General features: G+C 41.0%; 1 protein-coding gene across 1 annotated transcript; it reads left to right on the top strand.

The window, feature by feature from the left end:
• The first annotated feature begins 354 nt into the window (after positions 1–354).
• PDGFRL (platelet derived growth factor receptor like) lies at positions 355–21,065 on the top strand. Its single transcript, XM_036382163.2, has 6 exons — positions 355–421; positions 7,706–8,000; positions 15,263–15,414; positions 16,675–16,968; positions 17,259–17,398; positions 20,412–21,065. Exons 1-6 carry the CDS (start codon positions 367–369, stop codon positions 20,598–20,600), a joined length of 1,125 nt encoding a protein of 374 aa, XP_036238056.1. The 5' UTR covers positions 355–366; the 3' UTR covers positions 20,601–21,065.
• Positions 21,066–21,548: the final 483 nt, after the last annotated feature.

Raw genomic sequence — 21,548 nt, 5'->3', positions numbered from 1 at the left:
TTTTTGCTGTCTCAGGCCAGCACTGTTCAGTGCCCTACGTGCAGCCCCGGGGTCACCTGCGGTACCGCCCGTACTCCGCTCTGCCCACCCGGCTGTGGGCCCCAGGGCAGCCGCAAACAGCCGGACCTGTGTAGAGCCTCGTAGGGAGAGGGGCACCTGGCACCGAGGAGCTGCTTCAAGAACAGCCCTCCCGCGGTGTCTCCGAACGTCCTGCGGCTGCAGCCCCGCTCCGCACACCGAGGTTCCAGCGAGGAATGGAGCGTGGCGGTGGGAGCGGCCCGGCCCCGGCCCCTCCCCGCCGAGGCGCCCCGGGGCCGCCCCGCGCCGCGCCCGCCCCGCCGCCGCCGTGCCCGGGCCGCTCCCGCCATGCGGCTCTGGGTGCTCCTCAGCGTGCTGCTGCTGCAGGAAGCGCTGCCACACGGTGAGCCGCCGCCCGACGGGTTTCCCGCTTTGCGAGGCGCCGCCGGCTTCCCTTTTCCAGCCGCACCCGCTGGCCCGACCGTCCCAGGGACGGGAGCGGGAGCCATCACGGGAGGGGCGGCGGCGGGGCTCCCGTCCCGCTGGGCAGAGGCGGAGGGAGGCCGGGTTGCTCGCGTCGTGTGAGGCCAGCAGGTCGCCGAAGCCTTCAGGCGAAAATGTGGGTTTGGGTTTGGGGAGAGGCGTTGGCAGCGGCCCCGGCTGCTCCTGCCGCCCGCTCTCTTTGGGCTAGAACAGTCTGCGTCCCGTCCCGTGTGGCGCCTGAGGAGGGGACAAGGCTGGACGTGGGACAGCGATGGGTGTGATGCTTGGATTTAAAAAAACAACAACAAAAATTTGGCTTTCTGCATCGTTGTTCGATTGAGAGCATCGAACTTTACTCATAACTTAAGTATTATGAGAAAAGTTCTCATAACTTTTTTCTCACAGCCACTTCAGGCTGTGAGAAAGTCTTGGTGGAGAAGGGACATCTGTAACTAATTTTTGATTTAGGTAGACTTTAATTAGCAAAAGGGAGACTCTTTCCCCCTTGCAAAATGTAAATGAACTTATCAATACTTATTCGGAAGAAACAACAAAAGTAATTCCATTGTTTTTCACTGTGCAAGGGCTTGGGGATCAAGGCCTGCATAACCCATGGAAGGGTTTGTAGAGAAATAGGAGGCAGGCTCTTAGGTGCATGTTGAAAGGCAATTACCACAAGTACTTTAGTAGGTCATAAGGAAAACATTCTTATAAGAACATAAAAAATCCTCCAACCTAAGAGCTGATAAACATAGAGAGAATTTGTCAGAGGAGGCTGTAGAGTCTCCAGCCTCTGGGAAAATCAGAGCTCAACTGGACACGGCTCCGAGCATTGAACAGAGATGGGAAGGGAATTCCAGAAGCCTTTTCCAGCCTAGTTTTTCTCATGGCTACATGCAGAGGAATTGCATTGTGGATCAGATTGATGCAGGAGAGGATTTCTGTTGAAAGATCTGGTCTGTGTGTATACCACATCAAGAAAAGCGGTTTCTATTTGAGAAGTAGACAGTAAAAACAGAATAAGAAATGAGTTGTAACTTGGGTTTCAGAAAGATTTCCCAAGTGTCTGTTCTTGTCAGTTTCTTATGTTTATACTGTAGTGTGACTGGGTGCTCCCCGCTCTGCTATCCAGAAGCTTAGCAATGGAAGAAAGCAACCAAGTATATTTAATTAGAATTTCTTGTCTAAAGCTAAATGTAGAAGTCCTAATGTAGGAATTGTAATTTCAGAATAGTCTTCCTAATTTATTTTATATTAATTTATGAACTAATGAAACATGCCCCTCCAGATTGGCACTGTGTTTGGATGATTAACTTTTTGTTTGAAGTATCCCAAATGATGTGTCCAGCTTGTTCTGTTATATTACTTGTAATCACAAAGAGTCTTTCCTCATATAGTAATCCTGCTGGTTAATTATACTTTATGGTAATCTGACAATTTATTTTTTATTTCTATTTTAAAATTTATTTTTAAAATGTATGGTAACCTTACAATTAATTTATTTTCACCTCAAGGAAGAATTAGTCAGTATAAGCTGAGAGAGTTCTCAGTCTCTGGTGGTGCCAAGATGTAGCATGGGACCTGCCTTGTGGAGTGGGTATGTCTGGTGGACAGTGAACGTGACTCCTTTGTACTTGTGGGAGACCAGGCTCACACACTGCTTCTCGTTCTCTGGGCTGGCACTTGGAGATCAGGGGCCTTCTTGAGTTATAATCTGTTCATCTGTGAGACTAGTGGAATGTGCATGTGGATATAGGAGATGTCTCAAAAAACAAATGCTTTTTAGGATTATATAACTAACACTCATTTTGATATTGCTGTGTGGGTTAACATTTGTGAGAACAAGGGGCAGACATTAAAGAATAGGGTAAGACAAATACTGTCAACCAGGAGCAAAGGTGCTGCATGATACATTTCTGTGGCATATGGATGCATAGTCTCCTACTTTGGCATGATGAGTTATTAGGGATCCTGAATGTACTGTTGCAGCTGAAAGTTAGTACAGTGCCTCTTTAGAACCAACTTCAGGAGTTGATCAGTGGTAGAAAGGAGGCATTTTCTCGATTAATATTTTTCTAAGTCTTAATTTTATTATATTTTATTATATAATAAGGAATGCTGTTGCACTAAAGCAGTGCAGCATTAGGCAGTGCAATGTTATTGAAACAGTGAGGGCTCAGTGCATACCTCTGGTGAGATAGTGAAATATCCCAAATGTGGCATATTCATGTGCCTGCATAAATGGGCTGGTTGACTTTGTTCCCTTTCTTGGGAAAATCTTGCAGATTGCATAAGGAAATGGAGGATTCTTGGTGATGGTTTCTGTGTTCCTGGAGGGATTTGATTGTGTATCCTCTTTACCTTGGGTGATACTGTAGCAGTTAATTTTGTTACCTGGCATAAAAAGATTTAATTCAGCTAAGAGAGAAGACAGGACTGTGAGGTGCAAAAGAGGTGCTAGAAGTGGTCAGTAGATATCTGGAAAGACAAGGGAGTGTTGGGAAGGAGCATGGCCACAGCTTGCTTGGAAACTCACCTCTTTGGGAGGTGCAACAGAGGCAGAACCAGGTTTTCTGTGTAAGAAGATAAAAGCTCATCTGATGTTTCCTGAAATGCCCCTGCTGTCGCCTGGAGGGAAGTACAAGGTCAGGCAGACAAGGCTCTCACTGAGCAGCTGGGAGTGTGGTGTAGGAGGAAAGTGTGAACTCGCTGAACTGCAGAAACATGAAACAGAGAGAGCTTGTGTGGAGAGGAAAGACTTAATCTTGAGAAAATCAAAACCAGGCTTCTGGCACTTAAAACTGGAAAGCTTTCATAGGGGAGTCTTTAACAGTTTCTTAAAGGCAGAGTCTCAGGTGCGGCAGAGCACACAGTATGGGATGAAGCATTTCCTAGGGATGAGGTTGCAGGGTTCATGTGCCTTAGAAATAATGTCAGGATCGAGCTTGGCAAAAAGCAGTGGAAATGTCAAAGAGTAGTTTGAACAAATTTCAGTAGGGTTTGATGGGGCGGGGGGGGGAAGGATGGCTGAGCCAAAGCTTGTGTGCTGCTACAGAGTAATCTGGAAAGTTCAACAAGGAGCTGGAATGGCCAATTTGAAATGGGAATGCTTATTCAAAAGGCTTATGGGGCCTGTCAGTGGCACCTCCCTGTACTATGGCACAGTAGTGTGATGGAATCCCACTAAGATGGAATAGCTTACCCAAGGGAGAAGTGGCAGTATGTGTTGAAGAAAACTTTTGTGTTAAATCTGTTTCCTAGTGGGTTTTGGTGGTAAAAGTTGCCGGGGCTGAAATACCAGCCCTGTGGAGAGGAACCAGCCTGGTAACTGACCACCCAATGTGTAGTGACTGCTCTGCTAAGGAAAATCCGAGGGGCAGCAAGATAGAAAAGCAAAAGGAAGAATAACTTCCCCTCACATGGGCTGGGTCACACACATCAAGGCGTGGTGCAGAATGCAATTGTTTAGATGGCCACAAATAATGACTTAGAGCAGCTATTCAGAGAGCCCCTCAGAAGAGCAGCAATTCTTGACTTGCTCTGAAGCAGTACTCAAGTAATTGGATTCAGATGTTGTTGTGGAAAGGCCTGACTGTAGTTCTAATATTCTTTCAGGAATAATAAAAGACAAAGAAACCACTGATGTGTTTAATTTCCGAAGGGGGAATTACATAAGAGGAGGAGGCTCCTTAACTCACATGTGGGTTAAATATAAAAACCAGAATAAAGCAGACCAAAAGAGCTTGAGAAACAGCTTACAGAACGATAAAATCAGCCATAAATTCTTTTTCTTCTTCTGACGTACCATGATGGGGCAGGGAGACATGGCTGCAGAATTTTTATGACTGGTAGGAATGGGGGATAAGAAAGAGCATCTATAGAAAGTGAAATTTAAAAATTTATCTGTGTACACCCATGTTAACTATGGAAGTGCTTAGAGAGGTTTTAATGGCAAATGGTGACATGATAAGCATAGAAGAAACTTAGAGTGCAGCATCCTATAAAGCACTGTAAGAGCAGGTTCTGAAATAGAATTTTTCTCTATGGGGAGAATCATTAGAGGACATCTCATTAACATGCCAAAAGAATCAGTTCTCAGATAGAGAAAATTAGCAACATAAATTAAGTGCCAAGATATTATGATATACACCTGAGTTGTAAAAGAAATTTGAATCTGAAATTAGTGAAGCCTTAGCCCAGATGCTTGTCATTACTTATCTTTTTCCAGAGAAGGGCAGTGAAGCTGGTGAAGGGTCTAGAGGGTAAGTTCTGTGAGGAGTGGCTGAGGAAGCTGGAGTTGCTTAGTCTGGAGAAAAGGAGGCTCGGTGATGACTTTATCATTCTCTAAAACTACCTGAAAGAAGGTGGTAGCAAGGTGGGGTTTGGTCTGTTCTCCCAGGCAGCAAGTGACAGGATGAGAGTACAGAGCCTCAGGCTGGGCCAAGGGAGTTTTGGGTTGGACATTAGGAGGAATTTCTTCACAGTAGGTGTGCTTAGACATTGGGATGAGCTGCCAGTGGAGGTGGTGGAATCACTGTCCCTGAAGGTGTTTAAGGAAAGACTGGATGGCACTTAGTGCCATGGCCTAATTGACATTGTGGGTTTTGATCAGAGGTTGGACTCCATGATCTCAGAGGTCTTTTCCAACTGAATTGATTGTGTTATCACTGCATATCACTATATCATATCAAAGAACTGCAGCTTTCCAGTGAAATGGAATATCCCAGTATTTTACAATATTTTGAAGAGATAGAGGCACAAAAACAGATGTCTGTATTCTGTAAAGTGAACTAACAAATTACTGTAAAGTCAATATGGCTTTGGCATGACTGCCTTTTTTTTCCTTTTTTTTTTTTTCCTTTAGAAGATTTGTTCTTTGGATCTGCTGAGGTTCTCTAAGGACTTTTTGTAAGAGTGTGGCCATGGATGAGTTGGTTGATGTAGTTGGATTCCCAAAGGCTTTTATTGTAAGCCTATTGTAAAAGATTCTTTGGGAACCAATGTGCTGTGAGACAAGGGAAGACCTCTCATGGAATAATAACTAATAGGAAATAAAGATTAGGAATTAGTCTTTTTGCCATATGGATAGAATTGCTTTTAACCAGCTGAATTTAACAGGGATCTTGTAAGGCACATGCTTTTCAGGATGTTTAAGTAGCTGTTAAAAGAAAAGAAAACTGTCAGTAAAGAGTTGTAGAATGATCTCTCAATTTTGAAGAACTGGGCAGGGAAAGTAGGACTTCACATTTCATGTTGGAGGATGCTAAATAACACAAACTGTTCTAACTTCATGTATGCCTTGATGGGTTTCTACTTACGAATTTTTAACCAACACTTCCTACGTAGGAAAGCGGTCCTGAATTACACTTGATTTTTTTTAAAAAGTCAGTTCCTAATATTGCTATCTTGAAAAGTAATGAGCTGTTTAGACAGGAAAGAAGACACCATTAATATGTACAACTAGATCTGAGCATACCTTGAACCTGGTGTACAGTCTGCTGTTGTGTCTTGCCTTCAGCCAAATGTGGTGTAGCTGAACTGTTGTAAGATGCATTTTCTTTACAGGAACAATTAGAGTTGGACTTGTCAGTCTGGAAAGTGAATTAGTCAAAAACCCTCAAGTTCTGTAAAAGTATTTGTGTTAGAGAGAATGTTATTGGCGAAACATGAATATTTATTTATTTAATACAAAAACTAGACTGCATCTGGTATTTATGTGTAATTTGTGTAATTTTCAAAATTGACCAGACAAATCAATGAAGGAAAACATCCAAGGACAATATAAAAAAAAACAAACAAGAAAACCCCCAAACCCAAAACCAGCTAAGCACAATAAAATCATGACAACTGTGGTTCACAGACCCCTTGAGCTAAAGGTTCTTGGAAGCTCAGGAGAGTAGTATCAAAGGAGCAGAGTGGTTGCCCTGTTCCCTGATTGGCATCTGACACTAGGTGGTGTCAGTGCAAATAATTTTGGCCTGACCCACTGTAGCCTTTCTAATGTAATGCAAAGAAAAAATGCTACAAACTCCTGGTTTTTAAATTTGTGTTCACAAGGCACTGTGTTGTTTAAAAGAAATGTGTTGTGCATCAGCCTGGACTCGGAGAAGTCAAAGCTGACGTAGTGCAAGGTGTCCAGCTGGGGTTTGAGGAGTGTCACAGGAGCCATCAGTGGCAGGAATCTGGAAGTCCTGCTGTTCATACTGGCAGCCTGTACTAGTTTTAATTATGCTGAGTATGTGAGTATGCTGAGTTTTTCATTCCAGAGGGAGCCTGTTGATTGATTTGTACAATGAAATACCTCAGTGTTTCCATGTGGAAAACAAGAATTAGCTGTCAGGTGCAGTTAGTGGTGTTTCTGGTGTCTGGCAAAAGCAGTTTTAGGCTTGTCTCACAGAAGGACTGTGCTTCCTGATGTCACTTAAAGTTGGAATTTTTTGTTTGTTATTATTTTTAAATATTTGAGACAGCTCACCTTTTCTTTCTGTTTCCTTTGTTTGTTAAGGCAACTGGGCATCCTTGTTGTCTCTAGGAGGTAATGAAATCTCTTATTGTTTGTCTCTAAATAAGATATTGTCTTCATCTGGACTGTCAAAATAAATGGCTCTTATGGGAGGAGTGACAACTTAAGTAAGTCACCTTCAAGTGACTGAAGTATCACTTGCATTTCAGTAATTACTGTAAACTAAGAAACCTGCATCACTATTAGTATTTTATAAATTGTCATGAAATTCTACACTTGTGAGTTCTTCGTGTGTCCCTTATGGAAGTGTGGTGTGTGAAGAGGTCATGCAGAAGTGATGGGCACGTGACACGGACGTGGAGAGCTTGTGTAGCATTGAGTGCTGCGTGGCATCACCAGGAGGTGGAAATGACAAAAGTGGCTGCAGATGGAAGTGCTGTATTTCTTTCCCTTACCATTTGTAAAGTTTTCATAGCTTGCATATTTCTCTGTTTATGTAAGTGTAGATTTTCCACATGTTCTTGAAAGCTCTCTTTTTTTTCCCCCTTTTTCCCCAGGAAAATGGGTCATGGCAGACTTCAAAAACTTAAGGAAATTAACTCTTACTAAGTTCTATTCATCTTTTCTAGGAAGAACAAAACTTCAGTTATTCTCTGGGATAATAAGATTTTTTTTTTCCCAGAGGACTATATAAACTTTTTTCTAATCAGTAACATTGCCTTCTTTTCTTTATTTTACCAGTTATTGGACAACCTGCAAAGAGTAAGCGTCCCAAAGAACCTGGAGAAAACAAAATTAAGCCTGTTAACAAGAGAGTAAAACCCAAGAATGCCAAAATGAAGGAGAGAGAGTCTGTGGACTCCTCTTTGAAGTCCCAGTCCATACTGACACAGGTGATGGATAAAGGTCATTTCCAGAAACTAGCTGCCACCTTAAGCCTGGCTGCAGGACAAAGCATAGAGCTGCGATGTAAGGGGAGTAATGTCACTTGGAGCTATCCTTCTTATTTAGACACCTTTAAAGACTCCAGACTCAGGTAAGCTATTCTTCATTTTTTGCAGGAAAAATCCAGAACATTTTTTCTCTTACTGTGTTCAGCACCACTGGTGTTTTAGTTTGTTTGTGTGTTTATCTACATTTTTACAGTCGTGATGTTCTATTTAATAGGTTTTTAGTGTCCACAAAAAAGGATGAGCAATTTTTAGTCATCAACTTTTAGTCATCACCAGTTACTGCCTTGTGATGTGCAGTCTAGGATAGTCTTACAGCATGTGAACTCTGTTTCCTTCAGATGAATCTAAAGTGAAGATGTTGTTCACCATTTGCTCCAGCCACAAACAGGGAACCATGTTAGGGTTGGTCCAAAGTAAAACTCTCAAAATGTGTGTGTGGATGTCAGGTGCTCACTACCAACTCTGTTGCTCTGCAGAGACCTGCTCGTGTTGGGCTGTACTGGTTTCTAATGTGGCTACCAGGTGAGGTAGTAAGGTTAATTTCCTGAAGAGACTCAAACCCACATCTCTTAACTAGCAAAAAACACACCAGCCTTCAGGAGCTAGTGAGAGTAGTGGTTCAGTCAGAGTTGCCTTTGCGTGCAAATGAAATTGCAGGGCTTGTGTTGCATCCAAGTTTAATGCTGAGGGTTATTACTTTAAATTGAGGAAAGCTTTTTCTTTCATCTTGTGACATCTTAATGAAAACCACAGAAAGATTTATTAGAGCAGGAAGAGGAACTGACTGCCCCACCATCTGAGTGTGTTCTGTTGCTCTGAGTATCTTTTCTGAGACTCTCCATACATTACCTTCCTGGTTTTTTCAGGGTAGTACACGTAGCTAAATGTAGATTAAATGTAGTAATTTAGTTCTGTATTAGAAAGAGGAGGGGCATATAAGGAGCTTAAGGATGTCTTGCACAGGCATTTTATTGCTCTGAGAAGTGTTTTCAGTGGCTGTTTTATGGAGACTGTGAAGCACTGTGAGTGATACCCAAAGAAAGAACAGTTAGGAGCTTTTCTTGGATTATTAGATGAGAGGGACACAGAGGTATGAGTCAAGATGTCAGCTGCTCTTGTCCTGTTGTTCCTAAATGAAGTACAAGTGAGTATGCTCTCACTAAGTCCCTCAGGTTATCTGAATCTCAGTGTCCATTATAAGTACATTATTTACAGGTGTGATGTTACCTTAAAATCACTCCCAGTTAATTAGTTTTTCAGATATATACTTCTTCTTTCCACTTCTCTTTTCCAAGGGTAGTGTTGATGAATGGCAGTCACCCACTGTGATCTCTAGCACATCCTCCTGTAATTCATGAGCCAGTTCTCTGTGCCACTGTGTGCTTGTCCCTTGCTGGCCTGAGGTGCTCAAGGACTGCCCTGGCTGAGTGCAAGGCTTCTGCCACAGTAAGTTACAGCAGCAAGCTGCTTCCTGCTGTGGGCTTATCACAGCAATATCTGTCAAAAGGCCCCTTTAACCTGCTGCTGCTTATTCTTTTGCAAGGAATACTGTTCTATCCCGGTTTCTTTCAGCAGGTGGCGTTTATTAGCTGCAGTACAGGCCTGCCCTCCCAGCGAGCAGAGCTGGAGGAGCAAACCAGCAGGGAGTGTGCATGTAGTGGTGGTGGCATCGTTCTTAATGTTTTGTGCATTTGCAAATAGGTGCTGGCGTGGTTTGGTCCTGTAGACCTCCAGGCCATGCCATCTGTGTGTCAGAATCTGGCATTGAAGAAGGCAGGGTGAGTATTCAGGGTTTTTGGAGAGGAATCTGAATCCTTCCTAATTAGTTATTTGACTGTCGATTCTTCTCATGCAAAATTAAGTGTTCTCTCTGATGCAAGAAATTGAGATAGTTTGGGAAAACAGCAAAAAGATATTTATGTCATGATTGTGTAATTTTCTGGTTTCCAGTTTGAAGTAGTTTGGGATCCTTCAGCAATTTACATTTTTGTACTCAGTCAAGTTAACAGTGGTAGTTTAACCATACAACAAAAGTTAGTCGCACCACATAAAATAAGTGCTGTAAAACATTTTGACTGGCGAGATGTAACTTGCCTAAGTATCTCTTTTCTTTTAGAAGTATGTAAGGCATATACTTAAGGATCTGTATTGAAATATAATGGTCATTGCTTTTGAAATAAGTTGTTAAAGCAGTAAGGCTGTGTTTGACTAAATAATCAGTTTTGAATACAAGCAGAAGATCCTAAAATTAACTAGAAAAATTGAAAACATAGATTAGAAGCAGATTTCAGAGTCACAGAATAGTAATAATTTATAGAGACATTGACCACAGAATTCTGTGCAGTTACATTTTGATCACGTTTTTAGCATGGCTTTGCTAATTATATCAAGGTCTTTGCTGTAATAGGTGCCTGTGAAACAAAGTCTGCTCTACAGAATGTGAAATTTGAAATTTATGTTCTGTGGTTTGAGAAAGGTTTGATGGATTTTAACTGGAAGTACCATAAAGGTACCATGTTACTCAGCTCAGCTGGCAGTGTTTGTAAGTGAGCTGGCAATAGAAAAGGTCAGCAGAGCTATGACCTTTCAAGAGGAGCTCAGATCTTCCTCAGGAATATGCACACCATGCACCAAGCATCAACTGCAATAGGCAATTTAAAAAATTTTTAAATTTATTAAAACATTACTTTCATTATTTTAAAACAAAATGATGAATATAGGGCAGAGGGGGGAGATTCAGAAAACTTATTAGCAAATAACCTACAGCAGAAATTGTTTAATCATCTAGGTAGATATATGTCCAGTATCTTCTGACATTTTTGAGTACTTAAAGATCAAGTATAAGATAATCCCCTCATTACCAGTTAGTGAGGTGTGGGGCAAAACCCAAGCTAATTAACTGGGCTGGGCCTTTTTTACCTCAGATTTCCATATGGGTCTTGCTGGACTTGGGGCACTGGTGCAAACCAGAATTGATGACAGTAGCAGGGGGATGTGATGGGGCCAAAAGGAGGTAATGGAAAATGAAGAAGGAGTGGGTTGGTGTGCCAGAGGAAAAGTGAAAAGGAGGAGAGGCGCTGGTGATGAGATCCCTGCAGTTGCTGGGGACTAATGACTACAGTTCTTCTGTTCACAGCAACAGATGCTCAGGCATCCAGTTATTACTTTTCCCTTAAATAGTAGAAGGTATGTACAAATTCAACTACTCTGGCATTTTGGCTTGCAACTAGTTAAATTTAGCATCAATGTAATGTATTTTGTATGGGTGGTTGCAAAAAGAAGTAGGGATAAAACCCAGATGTTTTGCCTCCATTCTATGGTTACCACATTTTAAACTCACCCATATGGTAAGGAGAGTACCGCAATCTGGGGAACAATATGCCTTTTCTAAAGAGGAAGATTTTCATTAGAAAAGCCATTTCTGTAGTATTAGTGGCTATGCTTTCATTGAGCTTGTCCTTGTAGGCGTACTCTACAACCTGGTAAATAAAATATTTTACTTGCTGTACTAGAGAGTCTCGGTTTTTAACGGGTCTGGAGCTGTTACATACGCTATAATTATCACACCTGAGGGAGTGAGAGGAGGAGGAGGACTCTTTGGCTTCTTCTTGCTGAGATTGAGCAGAAATTCAGCCTTTCCACTGCTCTAACTGGAGTACACAACAGTACACACTGAAACAATTTACTTAGCTTTAGAGACTGTAGTGTGCCATACAACTCTAGAGAGAAAGCTTGAATCATGCAGATATGGTTCCCAGCTTAAGGACAGACATAAGCTTGCTGCAGAACTTCAGAACTTGCCTGTTATCTGTAAATGCTTTCTTGCTTTGTGCAGCACTTAAATACTTTTTGTCTGAAAATTTTGGGTGCTGGCTGAAGTGGCCAAAAACATTGGTGGTGTTAACAGTCAGAGGCTGCTCTTGCACCCCTAGTATGGGAAGGCTGGAATGCTGTTTTGTAAGACTGTGAATAACAAATTAATGACTGGAGGCTCACCCAGAAACTGGATCTACAACATAAGAGAGGGATAAAAATAAGAGCAGGCGTATTTTCCCTTTAGTAAAGCTTTATAGCAGAAAGCTGCTCTGACTTCACACAGTCCTGTGCTGCCTGGCTGGAGCATGGGTCTCCTCTGCTGAAGGCAAGCTGCTTTTGACTTTGTCTGATAAGTAAACTGACACAAAATGGAGCTGCTCTGATGGAAGAAGCTGGAGCAAACATCTGGACGTACATCACATGTACATTCCTGTGAGAGGAGGATGTCTGGACAGGAGCACTCCCACAAATATTGAGGAACCTGGGTGTGGTGGGGGCCAGAATTAGACTGAAATTAGGCTGCTTTCACTGAATGCAGTGAATGCATCCCACAGGCTTAGTGGGATGTCAGTTGTGCTCATGTGTATGTATAACTGAATTTGATTTTGCTGCTTGTGCTTTGAAGTTTAAAAGCTAAGGATATTTTTCTTGTGTAAAACAGCAAGATGTTATGTTCCTGTCCTAGTGAGTATGTATTTGAGATAAGCTCTCTTTTGTCAGTATGAATGCAGCTACTTGAGAGTGGTTGGGTAGATGGTCTTTGAGTGATGCCTATGTACACTGTCTTTATAGATATTTTTTATATAAATATATATTTTAGCTTCTAAATGTGGCATAGTTTTCTGGCAAAAAAAATCTTCTGAACTTTGAATAAAGTTTATTAATAAGATGAATGTATGGAATAAGATTTTGGGCTATGTTTCTAGTTTCTTTAAACAGTCTGGTAGTGTTTGTATATACGTACGTGTTTGTATATACAACATTTTTACTTTGTGACATCTACAATGCAGCAAAGTTTTGGCTTCTGGGTCAGATTTCCCAGCATCTAAAATACTTATAAGATACTAATGAAATTACACATTTCCCTAGAAATATTGGTTAGCTGCAGGATTTACCATTTATACTTTATTTTATATGGCCTGTTTTGTCTGCTTAATATGGTCATGTCTCAAGTTTCAACACCTGCACTCTCAGATGCCAGGTTTTGTTATTGCATGTTTGTGGATGACTGCCTTGCTAGGTTATTACTGAATAGCTTGTTCACAGTTAAGAAGAACACACTGTACAATAATTAATTAACTCTGACCTTATTTTGCTATCTGTTGGGATTTCAAGCTATAGCTCAGTGTCTGCATTAATGATTGGAGGCAAAAGAGTTCTGGCATAATGGCTGCTCTGTATTGTAGACATCTATTACTTGATCTTTGGAGAACATTTTATTCTGAGGTTGTCATATAACCTGTGAAATGTGAACTGTGAAACTAAACAGTAATAATACAGACTACGACATGCTTTGGGTTTATCTTTTCTTCCTTTTGGGTATGAAACACAGCATGTTCTCTTGCACAGATAGGAATCTCTCAAAAGCTATCCAAAACCTGAAGATACTTTATAATGTAAGGTAGTGCATATATTAAAAATGGAAAGGCTACTGCACCATAATTACATGATTCTAAAAAATGGAATCAGACATAGTTGGGTAGAACAAATGCATTAGTGGATAGGAATTGTGATTTGCCTGTTTATTGAGGCAGGCCTCAAAACTGCCCTGTGGTGGATCCATGTGTTTCTATGTTGGTGTGGGTCTAATGGTGTCTGAGGGCTTACTGGGAAAGGCAGCTCTCAGTTATCTGTGTTTGAGGTGTGTATTTGGTGTATTTTAATCTCTGAGCTGCTGGCCTGGCTGAAGGCTGAGATTTGGGTTGTGTGGACTGCTGCTTGTGATTGCTGCTAATGGTGCAAGCTGCCAGAGCACCTGAGGAGCCAGAACTCCTGGGAAGCACATGCAGCTGAAGTGGTGGCCTCTGTTTAAACAGTTATTCTGCCTGCAATGGACAGTTAAACAAAACTCTTAAAAAGAATTACAATTTCTTCAAAGATGCTAATCCTGGAAAGAAATTATTCAGTCAGGTATCTGCCTTACAGAATAACTACCACAATAGTAAGAATTAGGAGGGTAATAAATATTCAAAAACCCACAGTTGAATGAGTATGAGAGCTGTTCAGACTTAATGCAAGGTGTATATTTGTCCAAATCCCTTTTAAAACAGTAAAAGGAAATTCATTATCAAATACCTAGCTTGGAAAAATAATTTCTGACTTGATTAGAAAGAAATTACCTTGTAACTCAATTTCTTGCAAAGGAAAGAGGGAACCCTTCATTACCTAGATCCACTACCATGAGAGGCAGCTGGTTGAAAAGAACATTTTTAAGGGTTGGAGCAGCAGCAGAGCGCATCAGTACTGCCATGTGGCTGTGCTGACAGCATTCCCTGAGAGCTGGTACTTTTGGGCTATTGCTTTTGCAACCCATCAAAAGTCAACCCAGTAGACTGCCAACCACACCACCATCTGTCTGCCAGAAAGAGCCAGGAAGGTAAAGTTTAAAATATATTAAAAAATAACAAGGTGAGACTGTAGCTGCTGTATTTCATAATATAGGACCTTTGCCTTTTAGAATAATTGTCAGTATCTATGTAAATGTCTGCATATTTATAAATATTTGCACATTTACAAATGACAATCCACTGAGAGATGTGCCTGGGAAATTCAGGAGAAGGAAAAAAAAAGGCAAATCAAGTCTGAAATAATCACACAGGCTGTATTTTGTGTAGCTACGTGATGGCACTGCCAGTACACTTTCAGCAGTTCTCAGGGTCATGCTCTAAAATAGCCAAGGGATGTGGAGGAAACTCCAGTGAGGTGGCTTAGATCACAGGAGTAGGTCTTGCAGAATGACTTAATTTGCAGGACAAATCCAAGCTGAGGTAGCAGCTCTTTGCAGGTGGAAACTTGGACTGGTATGTTAAAAATTGGAAAAGCATTCACACTGAAAGCAGGCAGAAATTATTAAACAAACTCTCAGTAGAATACCTGCTACTAACTACTTGTCAATTATCTTTGTTAGATTTTATTGAAGCAGTATTACAGTATTGAAAAAGGACTGAGGTGCATGTGGGTTGATGTGTAGAATGAAGGAAAGGGCTATACATGGACAAACTAGGCCAAAACATAGATGAACATATGGCCTAGAACAGTCACAGCCCAGTTTCAAAATGGAGACTTGAAGGAATCCAAAAATGAACTGTAAAGACTTTTGCAAGTTCTTGTATGTAGTTAAAATCAATAAAACTGCTCATGTAAACAGTCTCTGCTGGAGCAAAAGGGGAAATGGCAACAGAGCTCTGAAAGTAAAAAGTGGTTAGTTGCAGAGAAGGAATAAAAAAATCAAAAGTGGAAATGAGCTGACAGAAATATACAAGGAAATACATCTGTGCTTGTCTTTGCTTTTGTTTTTATTTTTCCACAGCATAAAGCAGCTTGACAGGCACAGTCAGCTGATCCTTGCAAACTCCACTGCAGCAGACACAGGTGAATACAGCTGCTGGCTTCAGCTGTGCAATGGTAACAAATGCAGGAAGGATGAGACTAAAACAGGGTCAACATACATCTTTTTCACAGGTAATTAACTCACTGGGGGATTATTAGTGGAAATATATTTGCTGGTAAGGCAGGAATAAAGCTATATCAGTGATTTCATCGTTAAGATTTTACTGCCACAATTTTCATCTATTTTTAGTGGATGTTAATTAAGACTCTGTTGGTGGGCAGAAAATTACTTGCTTAGTCTGATTTTTTTTTTTTGAGTCCATTTTCCCTCAGATTATGCAAAATACCCAAAGTAATGGATAATGCAATGAAAAGCACGTACTTTACAACAGACTTTCTGAAGATTTTCTACAAAACTAATAAAAAATGTTATAATTCTTGAAAATGTATCTTGATAAAGAAAATAAATCTGTGCAGAAGATTCATTTTGTCATGGCATTCAGATGACCCCATGGACTCTCCCACTTGTCACTTCATTCCAGTTACTTGCACTGCCTTAAAAAACTCAATAAGGCCACAATTTCTCTGAGGAGTCATTATAGCATGTTGAGAGGCAAAAGCACTCTTCAAGTGCACGTGATGTCCCCCAGAGCCTGTGCACAGTTTGCAGCTGCTTGGTACAACAGAGCTGAAATCAAGTGGTTCATTTTTTCTTCTGGAAAGCATTCTGAATAGTAAAACAACCTTTGATGCCTCATTAGAGCTGAAGTATTCGTGGCTAGAAAATGTTTTAGTACAAAATGTTAAGATAGAATTGTTTGCAATACATTTTGGAGTTAAATTGGACCATGAGAAAAAAGAGCTTAATGTTTTTAGGATACATTCCTTGGAAAGGCTGGAATAAACTTTTCAGTCAAATTATTATATAAATGCTTGTGCTAGAAAGAGGAATTTCAGATTTAGGTTTCCAAGAAGCATGCCAATTATGGAAATGCTCCTTAACTGTGATTCTGAGGGCACTAAATATTTCTTCTACTTTGTACAGTAAGCAAACATTTTGACTAAAAGCATAGGTATAAAAAGTTGTAGCTTCAAAAAGTATATTTTTCTAATAGTCCTTATCTTACCAGTGGTGATGAGATCCATATAAGTATTTGGAAGCTTACTAGAAGACATTCCAAAGATTTTCTTAAGATTAAAAAAATACTTCATTTTTATTTTCAATTTAGTGTTTCTTTAATGCAAGCAATGTTCTTTTTTCTTTTTGTGTGTGCATATTAAAATTAGGTCAAAGCTTTTTGTCTTAAATGTTGCTCACAGCTATTTTCTCTTGTCAAATGTACTTTTCTTTCTGTTAAACCAAGATGTAATTATGTCATCTCTTTTGCACAGACAAAGAGGAGCTTTTTGTACCTACTCCCAGTTATTTTGAGATTGTCTACCTGAACCCAGATAAACCTGCAGTCATCCCATGCCGTGTTACTACTCCTTCAGCAAAAGTGACTCTTCACAGGGAATTTCCAGCAGAAGAAATTGAAACAGATGGAACTGATATTTTTTATGATGCAAAGAAGGGTTTTGTCTTCCCTCACCCTACTTCTGATCATACAGGTATTGTCTACTGCAAAGCAGAGTCACAGGGAGCACCTCAGATTTCCATCAAATATCACCTACTATATGTGGAAGGTAAAGTGCAGTTTTCTCTGTCCCTCAATTGACTCTTCTGCTGACACTAAGAAAATAATTTTTAGAAAGTAAAATAAGTAATGTAATGAGAGTTTTAAAATCTTGATCAAAAGTATGTGTGATAAAACATTTATCAAGTTTAAATTCCAGCAAGTTTCCCAGCTTAAAGGGGAAAGTTGCAGGTGTAAAACACCTGTTGCATTAAGCAGACTGAGTCCAAAACTGACTCTTAGTTTTGTCAGTGTATTTAACTTTAGCAGCTAATTTTTTGTTTCTAAACACTGTCTCAGTTCCGAAGGGCCCACCCTCAACCTCCATCACGGTGTCATCAGGTAGAGCTGGACTCAGTGACGGAGTTCGTGTCGTCTGCACAGTCCTTGGGGAGCCAGATGTGGATGTGAGCTTCAGGTGGCAGTATCCAGGGCAAGAGGTAAGAGGTGTATGCCCTGCCTGAAAGGGTTTGTTCTTCACAAAGGCAGCATTTTGAATGCTCTTGCCAGTTCAGACATGCTGGCAGGAGGAGGCAGCATATCCCCTTTCAACTTCAGCCTTTCTTTCCCTGAGAGTCTCCCTGAGAAGTCACACAGGGATGAAGCTGGAGAGCCCTGTTAGTAAAAATCTAATTCAGCAAAGCTCACTCCTCTGTCAGATTTCCATTCCAAAGATACTTTTCCTCTGGCAGGATTTCCTCAGTCAGGGTCAAAGCCAAGCAGCATCAAGAGGCTGTTCTAGGGCAAGCCACAAGGCCCACTGCTGCCTCTGTGTTTGATATGCCTTCTTTCTCCATGGCTTGGGTGCGTGAATTATGCCAGCACAGAATTTTTAAGCTTGCCGATGTCCTGAAGCTGAATCTGCTTCTGCCCAGCCTCATCTGAAAGAATCCACAGGAAACACAATGTGAATCTGTGGTCTCTTTTCTTGCACAAAATAAGATGTATCTGTCTAGCATTACTGAAGGTCTCTTCTCTTTCCCTCTAACCACCCTCACCTGTTACAGCAGGAGCTCATTTCTTAATCATTCTAGACCCAGCCTGGCCTTCCAAAACTCTGTATCTCATTAGTGTCCACCCTACTTTTGCATCTTTCCCAGGCTGCCCCCAGCCTGGTTTGCTGGCTGTTATTGGCCCAGCTGTTCCCAGTGGTTTTACTGCACCTGATGCATGCTGGCATGTGCATGTTTACACCTCTCTAGCACTGATAGAATATAAACAGCTAAAGCATGCAGGTTATCTCCCTGGTTTGCTATGGATACCAGAGCTGCAGTGCAGGGCACATGGGCTATCAACAGGACTACACCCTCTCACTGCACCCACCTACGGCGTGAGAGAGGCTTTGGCCTGTGGCCTGCCTCTGTGCTTATCCACCAGGGTAAACTATCCCAGCTCCAGCTGTGCCTGGGGATAGGGAGGGGACAGTTGTGTTTGGGTTTCTGCCCCAACAAAAGGATCAAGTAAATGTCAGAGTAGAAGCACTGCACACTTGTTGAAGACTTAACATTTATTGAGTGTGTTCACATACTGCAAAGAAAAAAGGTAGGGTGGAAGGAGAAGAGACAGGACCATCAGTGATGCTGGTCATATAGACCTTTTATACAAGAAAAAGGACTGACATTGTTCTAAGATTCACTGGATGTTTCCATTCATGCTGCTGCTTTCAGTGCTGGGAGCTCAGGGTGGTTTTGTCCCAGCCCACACCACCCAGCAACTGGGCTCTCAGCCTGATTCCTGAGCAGAAGCAGCACATCAATCCCTGCTTGTCCCTAGGTATGGTGCATTGTGGAGACCCTCCTTTTACCTCTGTAGTCAGTAACCTCTCTGGTTTTTTTTCCACTTGGTTAGGTTTTTTTTTCTTGTTTCCCCTTGCCACTCCCTGACAATTGCTGTGAATGCATACAGATCCACCCTTAATCTGATTCCATGCAACAGGCTTCAAAGTAGGCAGTTAGTTTGAGGAAAAATGGACTAGCAAGAGCCTAACCAGGTAAACAGGGTCCACTTTGTACAGTCTTTACCTTCACTTTCAGCAGGGTAAAGGAAGTTCCACTTGCTATATTTAAGAAGTAACTTAGACTTGAATTAAGTGTGCAGTATTACTTGATTGTAGATAGCACTTAATTTTCAGGCTTGGAACAGGAGGTAGACCTTTGCTAAGTGGCTTAATTACTTTTAAAGGTTTAAGAACTTTTATTACATTTACAACTGCCAAGAGTTTTTATGGGTTTTTTTTTTTCTAAAGCTGGTAATGCCTACCACTTCCTAGGCATTCACTGACTGCAATGTGACTCATCCCTAAGTTTCAGGAAGACTGAGAGCTGCCTTTGTACTGGTCATTTTGCAAGTGTGAGATTGTAGCTTTGACTCTGCTTAAGAGTCTAACTTAAGCTGTTGCTACATCTAGCTTAAGCCTTGTAGCATTCATATTGGTAAGTGGTTAATCCATCTATGTCATGAGGCAAGGGAGGATGGTTTCCACACAGAAATCTCTCCCTTGCATTTTTATCCCAGTTATTGGTGTAGCAGAAGCCAGTCTGCTTAAAGCTGCTGACTAGCAGCTGCTGGATTTTGGAAGAGAAGAGACTGCCTTAGTCTATCATTGGGCCAATTTCTCTTATCCAGCATTTTGTGACCTCCTGAGGTGCCAGGCAGTGTGACCTCATAACTAGTCCATTAGAGAACTCCCTTATAGAATTTAAAAAAAAGCACCTTTTATTTAATAACAAAAAAACTCCAAACCAAAAAACCAAAACAACATCAGCCATGAAAAGGCATTTTTTTAATATAAATGGGGGGGGGGGGGGGGGCAGGGGTTGTACTTTTGGCTTTGAAGTTACATATACATTTTGGAAAGCAGAATGTGAAGATTATTAACTCAGAAGTATTTGAGAATTATTACTGTTTTTTGCTATGTTATCTGATGTTTCTAAAACTAGAGGAGGAGTTAGTTTTCAAATGTGACTTACAGCTATTCACTGTGCTAAAAGAGAATGAAAGCTCAGTCAGCTACCTCATGCCACTGCCACTGCTGCCTTCTTTTTGAGACATGCTTCAAGTCTGAAAATGAGCTCACACATCTATCTTGACACCTCCCCCAGGACACTCCACCTATTTGATCAAGTACTCAAATGCAGCTTTAGTTAAGTGCCCTAAAACTGAGCTCATGCACAGGCTCCAGGCAGAGCTTTGGCAGGCCTGGTACCTGTGCTTGGAGTGGAAGAGCCATTGCATTATCCTTATTTGGCATAGCTTATTTAATCAATATTTAATGCAGCAATGTTGCTGCCACTGCCAGACACCTTCAATTCCCTCACTTAGGGCTGACTTTTGGATATAGGCTTGTACTCTCCAGCCTCCTGCTTCAAGGTGCTGGGGTGGTGTCACTAAATACACTTTGTGAAATCACCTGCTTTGTGTGGGTGGGTTGTTTTTGTTTTGTTTTGTTAACAGTCCGGGAGGCCTGTGATTATTCAAAACTTCTGGAGATTGATAAACAGAGGAATTGGCCATACTACAAGAATCTCAAAGAGTGTTCTTCTTGTGGAGGATTTTGAAGACACAGATGTGGGAAACTATGTTTGTATAGCTCAGAACCTACAAGGAGAAACAACAGTAGCTACCAAAGTTGAACTGAAGTGATAGAAAAGACTTCTGCTTGTGGACTGACCCGTATGTTATTTGACATTATAGCCATTAATTTTCTTTATTAATGTTTAAATGTAACTTCTCTCTCACTGTTTCTTTTATATGTCAGTGCATTTCATGTTGACTAGCTTGACAGGCCACAACAGAGTTCACTCTGTCCAGCAGTAGTGAGTTAGTGAAACTACAATGAAGCAGTAAAGCGTAAGTCTGAACATGCCTAGGGTGTGTGCATATTTGGAAACAGGTGCTCTTTGGGCTTTCCTTTGCATATGGTCTTTCCCTCAGACTCTTACAGGAGGTCAGCCTGCTGTGTGGAACGTGCAATTTTAACATTAAGAGTACTGTACACATTTAAAACAACAACAATAAAAAAGCAAACTAAAAAAGCCTTGTAACAAAGTTAGCCAATAGCAGTTGTTTATTTTGCAAGAATAATTAAATTTCTGAACATTATGAAAACATAAATGTGTGTGCGCTCATTTTCATATGTGTAAAGACAAACACAAAATTTTCTCTCCAGGTGAAGATGAATACCCTCTAGGACCTAAATATATATTTAATATCTCCTTAATATATATTTAATATCTAGTTGGGTATGCTCGATTTTCCTTATGTTGCTGCATTCTTACACCCTTACAACATGTAGCTTACTTAATAGTTCACTCCTCTTTAGATGTCTGGTGTTATGTTTAGTAAATTATGTAGCAAAATTATGGTTGCTAAAGGTAAAACTTGCATTTATTTATATATTAGCATTTACATAACAAAAAAAAAAAGGCAAAAAAAGCAAACATTAGAATACTGTTCAGTTTTACAGGAGAATTTCCTCTTAGGTTAATAACAAGTTCAACTTCATTGTATTAATTTACTTAGGAGAAAAGGAAAGATATTTTCATTTACACAGAACTATACCTGGATAAATAAGACACTGTTTTTATCACC

This window comes from Molothrus ater, chromosome 4 (assembly GCF_012460135.2).
Source record: "Molothrus ater isolate BHLD 08-10-18 breed brown headed cowbird chromosome 4, BPBGC_Mater_1.1, whole genome shotgun sequence".
In the NCBI taxonomy this organism is placed as follows: Eukaryota; Metazoa; Chordata; class Aves; order Passeriformes; family Icteridae; genus Molothrus; species Molothrus ater.
This window is presented reverse-complemented; position numbering and strand designations above follow the sequence as displayed.